The sequence below is a fragment of the Cryptococcus depauperatus genome, chromosome 1 (genome assembly GCF_001720195.1).
Source record: "Cryptococcus depauperatus CBS 7841 chromosome 1, complete sequence".
Classification (NCBI taxonomy): domain Eukaryota; kingdom Fungi; phylum Basidiomycota; class Tremellomycetes; order Tremellales; family Cryptococcaceae; genus Cryptococcus; species Cryptococcus depauperatus.
The window spans coordinates 252,382-266,944 of NC_089468.1; the positions used below are offsets into that span (position 1 = coordinate 252,382).

A 14,563-nucleotide genomic window follows, 5' to 3' on the forward strand; every position below is an offset into this window, starting at 1 on the left:
GAATATGAATATAAAGAATGTAACGTTGCGGAGTCTTAATTGTTTTTTTTTTTTGTAATAAAACGTTTTTTTACTTGAATATATAAAAGTCACGACGGCCTTATGGAACAAACCCTGGCACCATACGATGTCTTGCATGCATTAGAACTGTACGCTTAATCACCCCTACCAAGCTTGTCCAATGCCCGGATACCCTGTTCGTCCCACTCCTCCTTGGTCACCCAGAATGCTTCCTTGTCCTTCATGATGTCTGCAAGGACAGCCCCACCTAAAAATACCATGTGTTTTCGTCGAGGAGGATCCTCAATCCGGATCTTGAAATGCTACATTGTATATGAGCTTTGGAGTGATTTAGAGAGGGTAGGCTTACAGCAAGTCTGGATGCATCTCCGCCCAACACCCTCGTCAAGTACAGCTGCTTCATTTCCTTTTCCAGCCTGCTTGGAAATCCAGGATACATTGAGGAGCCGCCAGAGAGCACGATGTGCTTGTAGAGCTCAGTACGAGTGTCTACTGCAGCCTGTTGGATGGTGGTGAACAAGAGCTCAGCAACACCAGGTTGTTCAACATCGACTAGGTGTGGTTGAAACATGCATTCAGGAGCTTCATAACGCTCAGAGCCAACTTTGATGACTCGTCCGTCAGGCAGCTGGCAACGCTGTCAGTCCACGGTAGATGGTCATTTGCAATACTTACCGTGTAATTCTCGACCAGTACCGTGGTCTCCTCCGCCAACTTTTTGTCCATTTCCAAGTCATAGCTTGTAAAACACAAGGCTTCTTTTATTCCCCTGACCGTCTCAAAGTCTGCTGTCCGCTCAAATGCGTATCCTCGCATCAAAAGAAGCTTGATGAGGTACCGAGTCACATCTCGGCCAGCGACATCAAGACGTCGAGTGAGGTGCGGCATAGCAAAACCGTCATACACTGGTACAATGTGGGTAACGCCGTCGCCAGTGTCTACTACGACGCCTGTTGATAGACCTGTATATAGACATCTGAGCAAGTTCTTTGCTGGAATCACTTCCGCACACACCTTGAGCATAGAGAGTGAGAACAGCTTGGATAGCGACATAAACCCCTCCAAATCCATATTCTTCAAACATCACTTCACACATTTTTTGTCTATTTGCCTTGGGGTTCATCGGCGGTTCCGTCAACAGAATCCTCTTTCCCCTCGTATCTATACCAAGTTTTTCGTTGAACGTATAATTCCAGAGGTGTCGCATGTCGTCCCAATTTTTGATAACGCCATGTTCCATAGGATGAGACATTTGCAGATAGGACCTGTTGGCAGCTGCTTCGGATCCAACCATGATGTCTTTGAGGGACGTTCCAGAGGTGAGTCGCTCTTCCGCTCTGAGGATAGGACGGCCGACGATGGATGGAAAGACTATATGGAAGCAAGAGCTTTAGTCCCTGATGCAAGGTTTCATAGACCTACCATGCTCGGGAAAGTTGCTTCCAGCCCACCCACACTTGACAAACTAACAGAAACGCAGGGAATGTCAGTAAACATATATCTTTGTCTTTCATTTGCTTGCCCCAAGCATCCCAAGACACCTCAAGCGCGCCCCAGTTTTTCCTCAGCCCTACTTGAGATATAAACTACTTACACCTGTACCATTATCAACAACCAGAGGCAATGCGGGATCCATCTTGCCAAGTATCTTGAATTTTGCGTAGAATGGGCAAGAAAGTCGAAAAAGAGCAAGGAAATCAAAATACAAGACGTGAATACAACATCACTATCTATTTGCGCGTGCCTTTTGTTTTTCTTTTCTTAGGCGCGCAAGATAACGGTTAATTAATCTGAGAGAAAAAGTTTAAGTACACTTGGAAGATACTTTACCAACATTATCACAATTCAAGATCGATTTTTTCATATATACAAGCGACCTTTTATGTAGCTTCATGACTCTGGCAAGACAGATTGTTAAATGGCTTCTTGATACTTTGACTATAAGTATATAAGACAACCAAAGACATGGGCTGAGACTTGACTGAATTGTTTCTAAGCTTGAACTTGAGCCATGTTGACAAGGTTGTCCTCTGAATTGTATAGGCAGGGAGGCAGAGCCATTACGCCTGCAAGATTATCATGGATGTATTTCTCAACAAGGACAGCTCTTTTGATATGGAGGCCTAAAATGTTGCAGAGACGAGTACAAGTAGATCACAAAGGCAAGGTATGTTGAATGTGGATGAACTAGAGAATGACAAGGATGGGTGTTATTCTCATCGTCCTTCTCAATTTCTCCTTATATTATTGTCCTTTCTTAAGCTCAACCTTTTTCAGAAAAAAGTAGATGATTGTTCCTAACACACTCGCTTGTTGATGACGAGGTCGTACTTGCGAAGTGTAGTGGAATCCTCTGTATACAACGTATCTGGGCATAAATGATGGATTCCGAGCCTTGCTGAGCAGAAAAAAAATTGTTTAGAAGAAAGATTATGGGCTTTGTTGGTAGTTTTCAGGCTGATGGCATAACTGTGGCTGCTGGTTAGTAGAGATACTTGATAGCATGTCACCATGACATGAGTCAGATGCATCAACGAATGCTTGGCCAATAGCTTGATAAAGTCTGCAAAGGGATAGTATTCACTATCAAGATGGTCCTTTTGCCCTCTTATCACAACACGCAGCAAAGCTACATCCCTGCTCATTGACCATCACCTTCCAGCTCCAACTCCATATTCCTAAAGTACGCAAAGTGCCCTTCACAATCCCTCATCATCTCTCTTGCCATCTCATGTACTTGAGATCCATGGGCATTGTACATCATTGCGTTTCTGCGCTCAATCAGCATTGAATTGTTTCGACGCCCTAGACACTCACGAGAATATAAGGAGAACATCTCTCTCGAGCTCATCTATATTATCAATCCGACCGTCTTTGATTTTGCTTTTGATCGTCTTCAAATCCATTGGCCTTTTAATTACGTTGTAGTAATCAGGTGCCTCAGATTTTCGGACAGGTGATTCAAACACGGTACCAAATTTGTGAGAGGCAATGGTTTCATGCAGGGAGAGCAGGAAGGTCTTGGTGACTTTTGTTGCCTTGAAGCGTGGCGGTTTAGACAAGGTAAGGTTAGTTGCAGAAGGAATAGTCTGGGGTATAGGAGCTGGTGCAGTAGAAAAGGGTGTTGGTTCCTTCGGCTTGATATCGTCATGGTCATCTCGATCATCATCTTCTTCCAGTTCGCGAGGATCTAGCCGGTGGACTACCTGTCAGCCGAAATTCGTCATCGGCTAAACACTCTACATAGAGACGAAGCATTGGTTTACTTACTCCTTGCGGAAGCTCGAGTACCTCTGGCAGTAGTGGGTGTTGGGGTTGAAGTGGAATCTACTGCAGCAGATTTCCGACGTGATGTTCGGGTAGACTTGCGAGTTTCGTGTTCTGTTTCTTCAGGCGGCTCTCCATGATCATCAGCGTCTGTGGTGTATTCCCTGACAGTTTTGGAAACCACACCATCCCGCATACCTCTTCTCCCCCCAGCTCGCCTCGATAAACGTCTTTCCTCACCAGGAGTCGCGGCTGACGCCGTTGAGCTAACGGATGGGGCACGCCGGGATCCAGCAGGAGACGTAGCTTCTGGCGACTCTTGCTTTCTTCGAACAGACTCTCGTTTTGAACGCCGACCACGAGTTTTGTGATCCGGCTCATCTTCCACAATCACAACATCCTTCTTCAACCCAGATTCATCCTCTTTTGCCTCTTGTCCAGCCCGTGCTTCGCTCTCCTCTTCTGTCTCGGTATGTATAGCTAGTGCTGTATTGCGACGTCCGTTTTTCTTGGCGGGAGGTGCTCCTTTGGGTTGTGCCATAGCTTTGCGCTTGTTGGATCTTGTCGCGGGTGCTTCAGGCGACACATCTGATGGAGGCGAAGATAGAGGGGAAGCGACAGATGGAGTATCGGTGGAATCTTTGGAGTTGACAGTAGCGGATTTGGTCTCTCTGACGGGTGTTGCTATCGCGGCTGGGAGCGCCTCTAATCGCCCGTATGCCGTGTCAATATTGTCTGTTGTCTTTTCGGTGTCCTTAACGTTTTGTTTTTTTTCCCTATTTGACTCGATTTCTTTTTTCTGTGACTTTTCCAGAATCTCAGTGTCAACCTCACCTTCCTTGATCGATCCTTCCTCAAGAGCCAGTAAGATTTGAGCATTGTTAATTGTAAATTCCTTCATCTTTTTTTCCCCAAATCGTCTTTCCAAAGCTGATTTGATCTCTTCGCGTAGAGAAGTATCCATTTCACCAGAACGTAGGGCATTAATGTCAGACATAAGCTGGGTAAATCGAGCCTCATATGAAGCTATCATTTCTTGAAGCTCTGACATTCTAGCGATGTAGTGTGTTTGAGCCAAGTGCAAGTGTGCTTTTGCTGCATGTTCGTCAGGCTTCATTTCAGACAGAGCAAACATAAGAATCACCATGAGGTTTTATCCCATCGGGAACAGGTCTATCGAATGTCAGTTGTATAAGTGTATACCCTTCATGCTTACACGTTCATGTTAATTGCACCCATTAGCTCCTTATAGATATTTTCGCAGCTTTCGGGGCTAAATAGAGCCTGCGATTTGCCTTGGATGCAGGGATGATCCCGAAGCAATTGGGAAACTCGGGGCCAGTTGATTGCACCCAGCTTATAAACTGCCTGAGACAGCAAAAGTTTCTCCTGAGTACTAAGTTGGCCTGCTATCGGCGTTGGTGCGACAGTCATGGCGTTACTTTTAGCTATCCAAAAAAAATCAAATAGAAAGATAGAATCAAAATGAAATGAGAACAGTTACTTAAGTAAGCATTAAGATTGTTTACGTAACTGTGCCACGTGTGAACACTATCCATCTAGCTATAAGTGGAGGCAAATCAATTCAAGTGTATATATTCAGACATTTTGGACATTATCTCAACAAACATCATATTATCAAAGAGCAAGGCTTGAAGACTGAGGCCATGTCTCACGAAGTTCTATATGACTATGTCGAAACAGTCGACCCAAACCTCACTTGCGCTATCTGTCAATCGGCGCTGGTAGACCCAGTCACGACGACATCATGCAAGCACACCTTTTGCCGTGACTGTATAACGAGGGCTATAAGTCATAATCCACAATGTCCAATTGACAGATCAGCACTCAATATGAGTAGCCTTAGAGATACTGAACAATTGGTCAAACTGGTATGTGCGGAACATGATGTAAATGGCGTTACTGATTGTGAGCCGACTGAGTAGATGTTGGACGAGCTCAAGGTCAGATGCGGAGCAGAAGGATGTGGCATAGTACTTCAGAGAGGTCTCTTGCTTGCTCATCTACGGACTTGTCCTCGAGCAATTGTCACTTGTCAAGACAGTGACTGTGGTCTTTCTGTACGTTGCTTAATTGCAATACCGATGACTACCAATAACTTGTCTACGGCTGGCTCAATAGATGACAAGGCAACATCTTCCTCACCATCGCGCCTATGCGTGCTTCCAGCGCAGAATGGAATGCAAGAAATGCGCTACCATACTAGTCTTTAGAGATCATATTGTGAGTGCTTGTATATTCCCAGATAATCGTGGCTCATGGATTTAATATTAGGCACATGCTGGCACAGGATGCTGCGATGATACTGACATTTGCGACCTTTGTGGAGAGAAGTGTAAGTAGAAAAAATGAGCACAAAAGATTGACATTTGTCAGTGGGATCGGATTCACATATGCACAAGTGGAAATGTCCACTGATACGCATCCCTTGTCCTCATTCACACAGAGGTTGTTCATCTATCATCCCTCGTTCTGACCTCACTTCTCATCTTTCTACATGCCCTTTTGAAGCCTTTTCAGGCTTCTTTGAGATGAACGATGCCCGACTCAAAGCACTTGAAGCACGAACCGAGGGCTTAGAAAGCGAACTAGATAGCCTAAGAGCACATTTGCGAAGGATTGAAGGCAATGTTGAGGTTGCAGGGAGGTTGGGACAAGCTACAGATGCAAACCGTGGTAGCAGATGGAATTGGACAGCTCCGCTGGTCGAACCAATGTCAGAGGCTGCTGCAAACGTGCCAACACCTCGCGCAGATGCGGCTCCTCTTCCCACATCGTCTTCGCCACGAACGCCAACCCTTTCCAACCCTTCCACCAACACCCCAGTAGCGTCAGCTTCTACAGCAGAACGCTCTCCGACATTGAATCCTCCAGCAGCAGCTCGCCCAAATCTGGCACATCACCATCATCGCTCACTCATCGCCCCTTCTTTTGGCTCACATCAATCTTATGCTGACTGGGCTTTTAATCGACTGAGCGGAAATAGTGGAGGTGGATGGGATGACGTGATGAATCGTTTGAGAGGTGTAGTGGTGCAGCTGGCTGCTGGCCTAGATAGCATGGAACGACGGAACGAAGTGTGAATTTGTAGCTTCTATGTCATGGTCAACACCGCTGACCCTGAGTTAGCCGTACAATGACCGAAAGTCTTCGAGTACTGGAGGAAGTCAACAGTCTTCGTGCAATCGTCACTACCATGCGTATGCGTATGTTCTTTGTTAATTCATGATATGAACAGCCTCCGACTAATGTGAAATACAGAGGTGATGATGGATCGTCCTTCTCATTCCTCTTCGTTCTCGCTTCAAGGCGAAAACCCATTCAACCGCTCAACAGAGCCTTTGGCAAATCGACCTGTAATTAGTCAAACTACTCACGCCACTTCCAGCCAGAACTCAGATGTCGTTTCGTCATCACCACAAACACAAAGCTTGAACACCCAGACCAGTCACGAGCAAGAAGACCTAGCTGAGCAAACATTCATCACCGAATCAGTCGTCTTTTCGGCTCAAGGCCATCCTCCTTCGGCGCACTCCTCTACTTCATCTCTTATCATTGCCAACAACCTTATCCCTAAGCGCACTCCCCTTCGCAACTCCAGCTTGAACGTAAATCATAGTGCTTTAGGAGTTAGTACCATAGGCCGAAGTGGAGCTGGTATGACAGGCAGACCTGTAGCTTTCCCTGAGGCTATGGATACGGAAGTCGATCTTGTGAGGGGGACAGAGAGAGAAACGGAAGGGCAAATGACTACTGGAAGAAGCTCAGGGGGACGATTAAGTAGAAATACAATCAATAGATTGATCAGGCGAGGAAACAACAACGGCAATCCAAGGCTCTAATGATTTCTCCATTTGACGATTGCTGCCCACTTCTTGCAGAAGTGGACAGCTATTTTTCACTGCTAATGATGTACATAGAGTCTGATTGCACCTTACATACTTCCACATACTCTGATAGCTTGACTATACTCTTACTGTCATGTATCATAGTTGTATAATTTTATGTAACATATCGTGTCAAAGAATACATACATGCCATCAAGTGCCATCTCATTCTGCAATCTGTCTAGATCAATTCTAGCGACAATACCAACTTACTTCTTGTCTTTTGATATGAAAAAATTCGTCAACTTTTTCATATTACTAGTGTTGACTTTTTTCAATGCCTCAACTCCTTTAGAAGTAGGAGCCTTCTTTTTCATTCCCTTGGGCGCTTTTTTTTCTTTCACAGTATTTGGCTGTACCACAGCAAGAGCGGCAGTATTCCGGTTAACGAGGTAGGTGTTTAAAAGAGTGAAACTGCAAGTACAATAATCAGATTGCTGACGGGAGGATAATTTCAAATAAATCACTCATAGCATTGCAACAATTTTAAGTGAATGGGCAAGGGGAGCCATTGGGACAAGTGTTCACAAGCAGCCTTTAACTTGGCCACTATCATATCATCAGCTTATAAGCTTTACATGACACCAGTTACTCACACTTTAAAAGTTCTTCATCTATATTTTTGTCCAAGAGTCCATCTCTAGCAAAACTCCTCACAAGATGATCAAACTTCTCACACTCCTCCTCCTGGGCAAAAAATTGTACTTTTTTCTTGAGGTGCTGAATGACCTTATCCATTGACGGCCTGTAATATTTCTCTGCAGGCAAAGATGGGGAGTCGGTAGAATGAGATGGTGGGATAACAGGGACACTCTTTCTCTCACAACAGGCTTTAAACACCTGTTGTATTGATTTAAGCTTGAGAAGGCGATTAATGTCTTCATTTGTTTCGGTCGCAGGTGCTTTACCTTTGGAATTTGATGCAAAAGCAGGAGGAAGGGAGAAAGCTGAAAAAGAAGTGACAGCAGACAAAAGATCTTGTAGAGGTTGAAAAGGTGGTAGCGAGCCGTTCTATCTTATCTTTCAGCTTCGAGTAGGTTGATTAAGAGCTTTACTCACAGGAGCAAGAGCGAGGACGAGGGGAATAATAATGAACAAGGGATCAATCTGGTAATGAACCAGCAATGTTCCAGCTTATATACCAAATCAGTAACGCATTTCAATCCAAGCACGACACCCACAATCAATGCCTGTATCACCGATAAACCAAGTCCGGCGATGTGACCCGTTTAGCCTCGCAATTTCCAGGATAGCATCGTTTCCTCCAGGGGTTTCATATGGCAAGTAGAGTTGAGGCTGGTCTGTCGGATCGTCAGTAGTTCTGATTGAACGGCCTCAAGAGACTGACTGGTGCGTGGATGAGGCAGTCGAAGGTACTGATGAGATTGAGACAGGTCGACATCTATGCATGCTTGAGTTGATTTATTCCCATGTCGTTGGTCTACTTGCCATTAGGAATAATTGTGATGTACTCCATGATAAATAATGGAGTGTTTAAAGATACAAATTCAAGATATAAAAAGGTAAACAAATAATGATGAAAAGATTATCATTACGCGTCGCGTTTTGAGATAAAACGCCTTAAACCCAATTTCATCGTTCATTTTTGGGAGTTTTAACCCGCTTCTCATTCAAAATGTATATTTCATAGCATTCACAACTCTTACAAAACACAATTACAACTCTTTCAATCATTAATATACGACAACGCTCCAAAAGCAACTTATTAGACCCTTGACACTCCTGTTCATTCAACCCAAGCCTTGTATAATTTGTGCCACTCCTACAAACAGTTCAGCCAGTCACTTTTAGAGGAAAGTTCACAATCACCTACCTCGATGCCCTTTCCAGGCCCATAATTACTGTAGACCTTTGCGTCAGCCGGTACGGGAACATGATTAGGGCATGAATCGCGTTTGATGGAGATAAGATTGGTTGTGTCTAGAATAGAAGGGAGAGGGTTGGGTTTATCGATAGTAGAAGCAAAAGGGTAGATCCACTATTGGTTTTAGCAAGCGGTAGAGAAGTAGCACGCCAGCATGGGAATAGCGTACGTTGGGCCACTCATCATGGTAATTCCACAGCATACTGCTACACTCGGTACAAAAGCTTCTCTTGGAAGTACCCATCTTGGTAGGCTTATCATTTTCATCAAATTCAAGTGGAGCAATATACACCCTATCATCATCAGCTTCATTTGACAGTCGGCAAAGCAGATGAAGGATAACTCACTTGATTTTATCTTTGCCACTAATGATGTTCAGTGTTTCAAAAGTGCCCATGACATTTACGCTGCCCATATAGCCACCTACTTTCCGACAAATGGAACATTGGCAGATCTATATAACAGAAGCCATGTCACCCAAGCCTTTTGGCCTCTCCTTACATCTCCACTATCCTTAACGACAGAACCTACCTGGAAGGGTACAGGAGTATTCGACTAGTAGCTGATATAAGCTATGTGGATGCAAGCCGAATTTCATGAGAACAACTCGCCTCAACTGTATATTTAACTGCTTTGCAGTGACAAGTACTATTTGATGAATCCAGTCAGCCTCAATCTCTACCTCTCTTTTACTGCGTCCCACACTCTTCAACCTTGCTCGCTCGAGGCTCATATTCACCCTTCGAGAAGAACCGGCATAGTTTTTAGTTTTAGCAGGCAATAATTATTGTTGAAAGATGAATAATAACCAATTCTAAACTAGTTATAGTCAAGTTCAGAAATGATTTCCATCTTCCAAGTGACGGAATTAAATTCCATTCCTAACGGCGATGTCCGCTTTTTAATGACGTCTTTATTTTTACGAGTTATCAAAGACTTACAATACTTTTTAAGTTATTTTCATTCCATATTTATATAAACAGTATTTCTATCAGCCTGGACTGAATTTAACTTGAGGTGTAAAGGAGAAAAGACAGAGCAAATGGAATAATGGACCTCGTCCCCTGTGTGTCTGCTCATCACTCGCACTTGCCACCATTGTGACTGACAGTTGGAAAGATATTTACTATGAAAAGCAAGAGTCTGGCTCCCAGCTATGTGAGTGAATAAATGACTGTTTAGGAGAGCTAATAATCATTTCAAGGTGCTCAGCATTGTCTGTGAGTAATCCAGCTGCTCCACGTCCTGAGACATTCTGAGGTGGCACTTGAATGGATGGAGGAATTGACGCTTGCTATTTCTTAGAAACAATCTTTTGCAACAGTACACCTATTCTGAGATTGAACTAGCAGATATTGCAAAAGAGTTGGTGGTTTTCTGTTGGTTGTCGCATGCGTTGATTAACTTTACAGATTGGACAAGGAAGAAAATGCGAATCTTCATGTTGATCATCAGAACAAGGAATCTTTTAATTTTGATGATACCGGGTTTTTCTCTATATCCGTGTTGGAAAGAGCGTTAGAAGTGTGGGACCTGATAATGGTGAGATGGAGGGGTGAGGCCATGAGACCATATCAAGATTGTCCAGAGTTCGTTCCGTTTTCTCAATCATCCTGGCTATTACTTATCTCGGTCAATCTAGAATGCAATTCGCCTTCATACTCAACCTTTCGTCTCACTGGCTTACTCTGCGGCGTTTTGCCCCCGATCCACCCCATTCTGCCGCTATAAAGAGGTGGTATAATCTCAACTCATTCCTCCCTGAAGGGCCCGAATGGATTTCTCCCCTTTATCTACGTATGGTACTGACACAAGCGGAAGAAGAAGGTTACTCAGTCTTCGTCATACGGAAAGCTTCCCCAGGTACGGCAGCTGGTCAAAAAGCTGGAGAAGGAGAAGGATGGGGCGATACCGGAATTGGCCGATTGCCCGAGTGTCTTGCAGATATGATGTCGGTACAACTTGGAGAACCTGTTGGAAGAATGGGTGGGCCGCAAAGTGGTGCATCGTCTATCACAATTGGCGGTCCACCCAAGTCGCAAGGGCCCAAAACGCAGAACACAGTTCATGTTGATTCCATCAAAAGCTCTGGGACTGCTGGGCCTTCTTCGCCTCCTCGTCCCCGGAAAAAGCGTCAAGCAGACCTCCCCTCGGATGACGTCGAGATAGTTCATGACCCATACTCTCAATCTCCTCCCTCTTGCTCTCACCAGCTACCTTCGCGTTCAAGTCCAAACCTCGAAACTGATGTCTTTGACAACATACATGCCATCCCTTCTAACGATAACAATGATGATCAAGAGGGGTCTGTAGCAGAAGACGAGATTATCGATTCCAACTTCGGGATAAATCCTCACTCCTATTCTGGGCCTACTGATTTCCAGTTTCAATCACGGTCATACGATGATGAGGACAAAGCACTTCAGGCTGCCCTAAAAGCATCCATGGCTGATTTACCCGAGGGATGGGTGGCACCTGACATAATGAAGGATGATGACAAAAAGCAAGAGTCAACAAGCCTGATATCCAAGACATCTCAGGAGACACCTGCGCCAATAACGCCTACACCTCCTATCCCAGAATCTTCACCTATAGTGAAGAACGACAAATTGGAAGACGATGACGACCTGCCGGCAGAAGAGCTTACAGCTGGTTCGTTCTCTTGGTTCTGTGATAGAACAAGCTGACACTTGTAAAAGAGGAAATTCGACGAAGGCGTCTTGCTAAATTTGGATAGCTACATAAATCCTCGTTTTGAAGAGGATGGCAAACACGAGCATCGCATACACTCTGTACAACCAAGAAAGCATGCATAATGTACATTAGTTTGATACAATGTTGGCTTCGTTTCTCAACACCCAAACAACAGCTTTAAGTCTATGGATGTATTGTTACTGGCGAATGTGAGTTGGAATCACTTGGAGCCATTGAATTCCACAACACAAACAAAATCAGAATGTGCTATATCTGTATCAGGATAATACTAATCATATAATGACGAGGACATACCAAACTCCCAGCATACACAATAAACGCATTCCTTGCTCTCTTGTTCCCCACAATTGCCCTTGTCAGACTAAAGACACCTCGTTCTAACGGATTCAAAGCATGTACCGCCCTTTGTGCCTCCCTTGATTTGAACGACTCAAACGGGTTAAGAGACTCGTCATATTTGTCTTTATATTTTCCGATTTCGTCATCTCTTCTTCCTAGCACTCCATTCAATAAACTGCCTCTTATATTTGTCGTTGGAAGTGGTTGATTGTGAGGCTCAAAGGTACTAGAGTCTCGGTATGACCCTATGTACCTAACCTTTTCGTATAGTTTCAGATTATCAGCTTGGAGACTCTTGACTTCGGCTCGAAGATTAGATATTGTGTCAAATTGTTTGCGTAACTCCTGTTCTAACTCGGCATTCCGTTGGCGGAAACGATCACGTTGGGAAGTGACGATTGGAAGAATAGAAGTGTCTTGAATTGAAGGAGTTTGAGTAGGGGGAGTGTGGCCGTCCTGTAAACTATAAGAGCAAGCGATTTATAATTTCAACAAGAACCTACAGCTTTTACACCTATATCAAGTCCAGCAAGACCCTGCCCCGGAGTACCAGTACCAGATCGATCTTCTCTGTGGTTGAGCGAAATCAAGTCTACTTCCAGCTTCTCTACCAGTTCCCGTTGTTTTGCTAAATCGGCCTGCAAACTCTCTATGATCTCTTCTGCTTTTGCATGCTCCCCCGAAAGCTCTTCCCATGAAATTCGAACTTTGGTCAGATCTTCCAGTAAGCGACGATTTTTAGAAACAAGCAAGTTTTCAAGTGATCGAGCTTGTTTTTTATTGGAGACAGAAGCATTAGGATTGGGTAAATGGAGGGTTGACTCAGCATCACTATCTTCGTCGTCTCCAAAATCGGCCCCCGAAAATTCCACATACTTCATGATCTCCAGTTCTCTTTTCACTTCGTCATAGTCTGCAAATTCCTTCATTTTTTCCTTGGATATATCAATTTCTTTTTTGAGACTCTCAACTTCTTTTGCAGAATCTTCAGCTTGCTTTGAAAGCTGACGTTCAGTCTGCTGCTGGGTTTCTTTAGCCATGTCTAACGCAGAGAGGATACGAGACGCTTCGGCTTCGAGTTCGGAAATTTGGGTTTCAAGAGCACCGATTTTAGCAGATTGTTGGGAGCCAGAGCGGACGGATTCAACCTCGGATCGAAGTTGCTCCTTTGATGATAATTAGTCAAGCCACAGTAAACTTAGAGCAGAAAGAGCGTACGTTTCGACGTTCAACTGATGCAACTCGCTCGTTCGCCCGAGCAAGATCAGCAGCTACCATATCCAGTTCTGCTAATCTCGCAGCAACATCTTGTTCTAAAAATGAGATAGTTAGTCCGGAATAATGTATCAACAAACTAAAAACGTGCCTTGACGTTGACTAGCATCAAGGAGCTTGGCTTCTGCACTCTCATTGGAAGTATGAAGATTTCGAAGCTGCTGTTTGACTGTCTCAACTTGCCTTTGTAGGTCTTTTTCTCTGCGTGTGTATTAGTTACAAGATACATCGGATTTAGCAATCAAGCGTACCTTTCTTCATAGTTGCGCATCCGCTCGTCGTATTCAGCATTAAGTTCAATCTCCTTCTGATTCACTCGTTCTTGGATGAGGTCATCCATCTGGAGATGTTAAACGGGCATATCCGATCATCTTCTGTGGTCCAATATACTCACCTTTTTCTCGAGTTGCTCCACTTTCGCGTCCGCCTTCTTTTTCTTATCTTTCAACGAAAACATTTCTCCCAAACTCTTCTTCAAATCGGCATTTTCATCCCTCAATCTTGTCACTTCGCTCTCTAGCATTCTCGCTTCCGCCACTTTGACAGTTTGGTCTACCGCCACATTCAATAGCGGATACGGATCTGGTGCATCGGCTAAGAGTTTGTATACATTGAGGAACGAAGTTTCAGATATCTTAGACCTGCGAGTCAGCGAATCGATTTCGCCTTGATAGGCTTTAAGTAGGATCTTGATAGCAGCAAACTTTTCAGTATCATCAGGCGACTTCTTAAACTCTATGCCACCATGTCAATGCAGTTAAGATGGCAAATCTGTCCTACCTCGAGTTTGTTCGGCAAGCTTTTTGCGACCAACAAGGTTTTCTTTTTGATTTTCTACTACTTCCACTGCGGTCTTATCAAGTGATTTCTGTAATTCAGATAGGTTGATCTCTTTAAATCACAGGCTAATTAGTATCCTTGGGATCATGCCTAGACAAGTACTAACCCTTCCATGTTGCAAGAGCGGCAGAAAAGTTTTGATCTGCCATTTCGCTCCTTGGTATGTGGACGCTTCAATATAAGCCAGTTGAAGAGAGGCCAATGTAAAAGTAATGAAACAAAAGATGTTTCACTACTATCTCAGCGCGAAGGCGGCGACTTCCGATGAGCCAATTTAATTCCGTACTCTGGCTTGCCTCACATTTGTTTCGAG

General features: G+C 44.2%; 7 protein-coding genes across 7 annotated transcripts; 2 read left to right on the forward strand and 5 right to left on the reverse strand.

Moving 5' to 3' along the window:
- Positions 1-155: 155 nt before the first annotated feature.
- L203_100102 (uncharacterized protein) lies at positions 156-1,657 on the reverse strand (the record flags this gene model as incomplete). The annotated part of the gene is made up of 6 exons (XM_066209569.1): positions 156-323; positions 371-649; positions 697-983; positions 1,036-1,392; positions 1,444-1,486; positions 1,616-1,657. 6 exons carry the CDS (start codon positions 1,655-1,657, stop codon positions 156-158), a joined length of 1,176 nt encoding a protein of 391 aa, XP_066065666.1.
- Positions 1,658-2,662: 1,005 nt separating this feature from the next.
- Positions 2,663-4,722, reverse strand: L203_100103 (uncharacterized protein; the record flags this gene model as incomplete). The annotated part of the gene is made up of 5 exons (XM_066209570.1): positions 2,663-2,792; positions 2,839-3,211; positions 3,292-4,383; positions 4,433-4,461; positions 4,505-4,722. 5 exons carry the CDS (start codon positions 4,720-4,722, stop codon positions 2,663-2,665), a joined length of 1,842 nt encoding a protein of 613 aa, XP_066065667.1.
- Positions 4,723-5,141: 419 nt separating this feature from the next.
- On the forward strand, positions 5,142-7,151 carry L203_100104 (uncharacterized protein; the record flags this gene model as incomplete). Its single annotated transcript, XM_066209571.1, has 7 exons — positions 5,142-5,180; positions 5,235-5,369; positions 5,431-5,532; positions 5,584-5,644; positions 5,830-6,388; positions 6,439-6,515; positions 6,571-7,151. 7 exons carry the CDS (start codon positions 5,142-5,144, stop codon positions 7,149-7,151), a joined length of 1,554 nt encoding a protein of 517 aa, XP_066065668.1.
- A 254-nt stretch (positions 7,152-7,405) lies between these two features.
- L203_100105 (uncharacterized protein) lies at positions 7,406-8,673 on the reverse strand (the record flags this gene model as incomplete). Its single annotated transcript, XM_066209572.1, has 7 exons — positions 7,406-7,610; positions 7,664-7,745; positions 7,793-8,207; positions 8,256-8,329; positions 8,378-8,497; positions 8,545-8,598; positions 8,646-8,673. The coding sequence occupies 7 exons, from the start codon at positions 8,671-8,673 to the stop codon at positions 7,406-7,408; spliced, it is 978 nt and encodes a 325-aa protein (XP_066065669.1).
- Positions 8,674-8,943: 270 nt separating this feature from the next.
- On the reverse strand, positions 8,944-9,840 carry L203_100106 (uncharacterized protein; the record flags this gene model as incomplete). Its single annotated transcript, XM_066209573.1, has 7 exons — positions 8,944-8,979; positions 9,031-9,195; positions 9,251-9,374; positions 9,429-9,535; positions 9,613-9,636; positions 9,693-9,729; positions 9,821-9,840. The coding sequence occupies 7 exons, from the start codon at positions 9,838-9,840 to the stop codon at positions 8,944-8,946; spliced, it is 513 nt and encodes a 170-aa protein (XP_066065670.1).
- Positions 9,841-10,131: 291 nt separating this feature from the next.
- L203_100107 (uncharacterized protein) lies at positions 10,132-11,818 on the forward strand (the record flags this gene model as incomplete). Its single annotated transcript, XM_066209574.1, has 7 exons — positions 10,132-10,147; positions 10,201-10,239; positions 10,286-10,301; positions 10,387-10,446; positions 10,494-10,670; positions 10,724-11,733; positions 11,781-11,818. 7 exons carry the CDS (start codon positions 10,132-10,134, stop codon positions 11,816-11,818), a joined length of 1,356 nt encoding a protein of 451 aa, XP_066065671.1.
- Positions 11,819-11,958: 140 nt separating this feature from the next.
- L203_100108 (uncharacterized protein) lies at positions 11,959-14,399 on the reverse strand (the record flags this gene model as incomplete). Its single annotated transcript, XM_066209575.1, has 9 exons — positions 11,959-12,042; positions 12,091-12,591; positions 12,639-13,301; positions 13,354-13,448; positions 13,502-13,611; positions 13,662-13,750; positions 13,805-14,145; positions 14,191-14,301; positions 14,357-14,399. 9 exons carry the CDS (start codon positions 14,397-14,399, stop codon positions 11,959-11,961), a joined length of 2,037 nt encoding a protein of 678 aa, XP_066065672.1.
- Between the last annotated feature and the right edge of the window lie 164 nt (positions 14,400-14,563).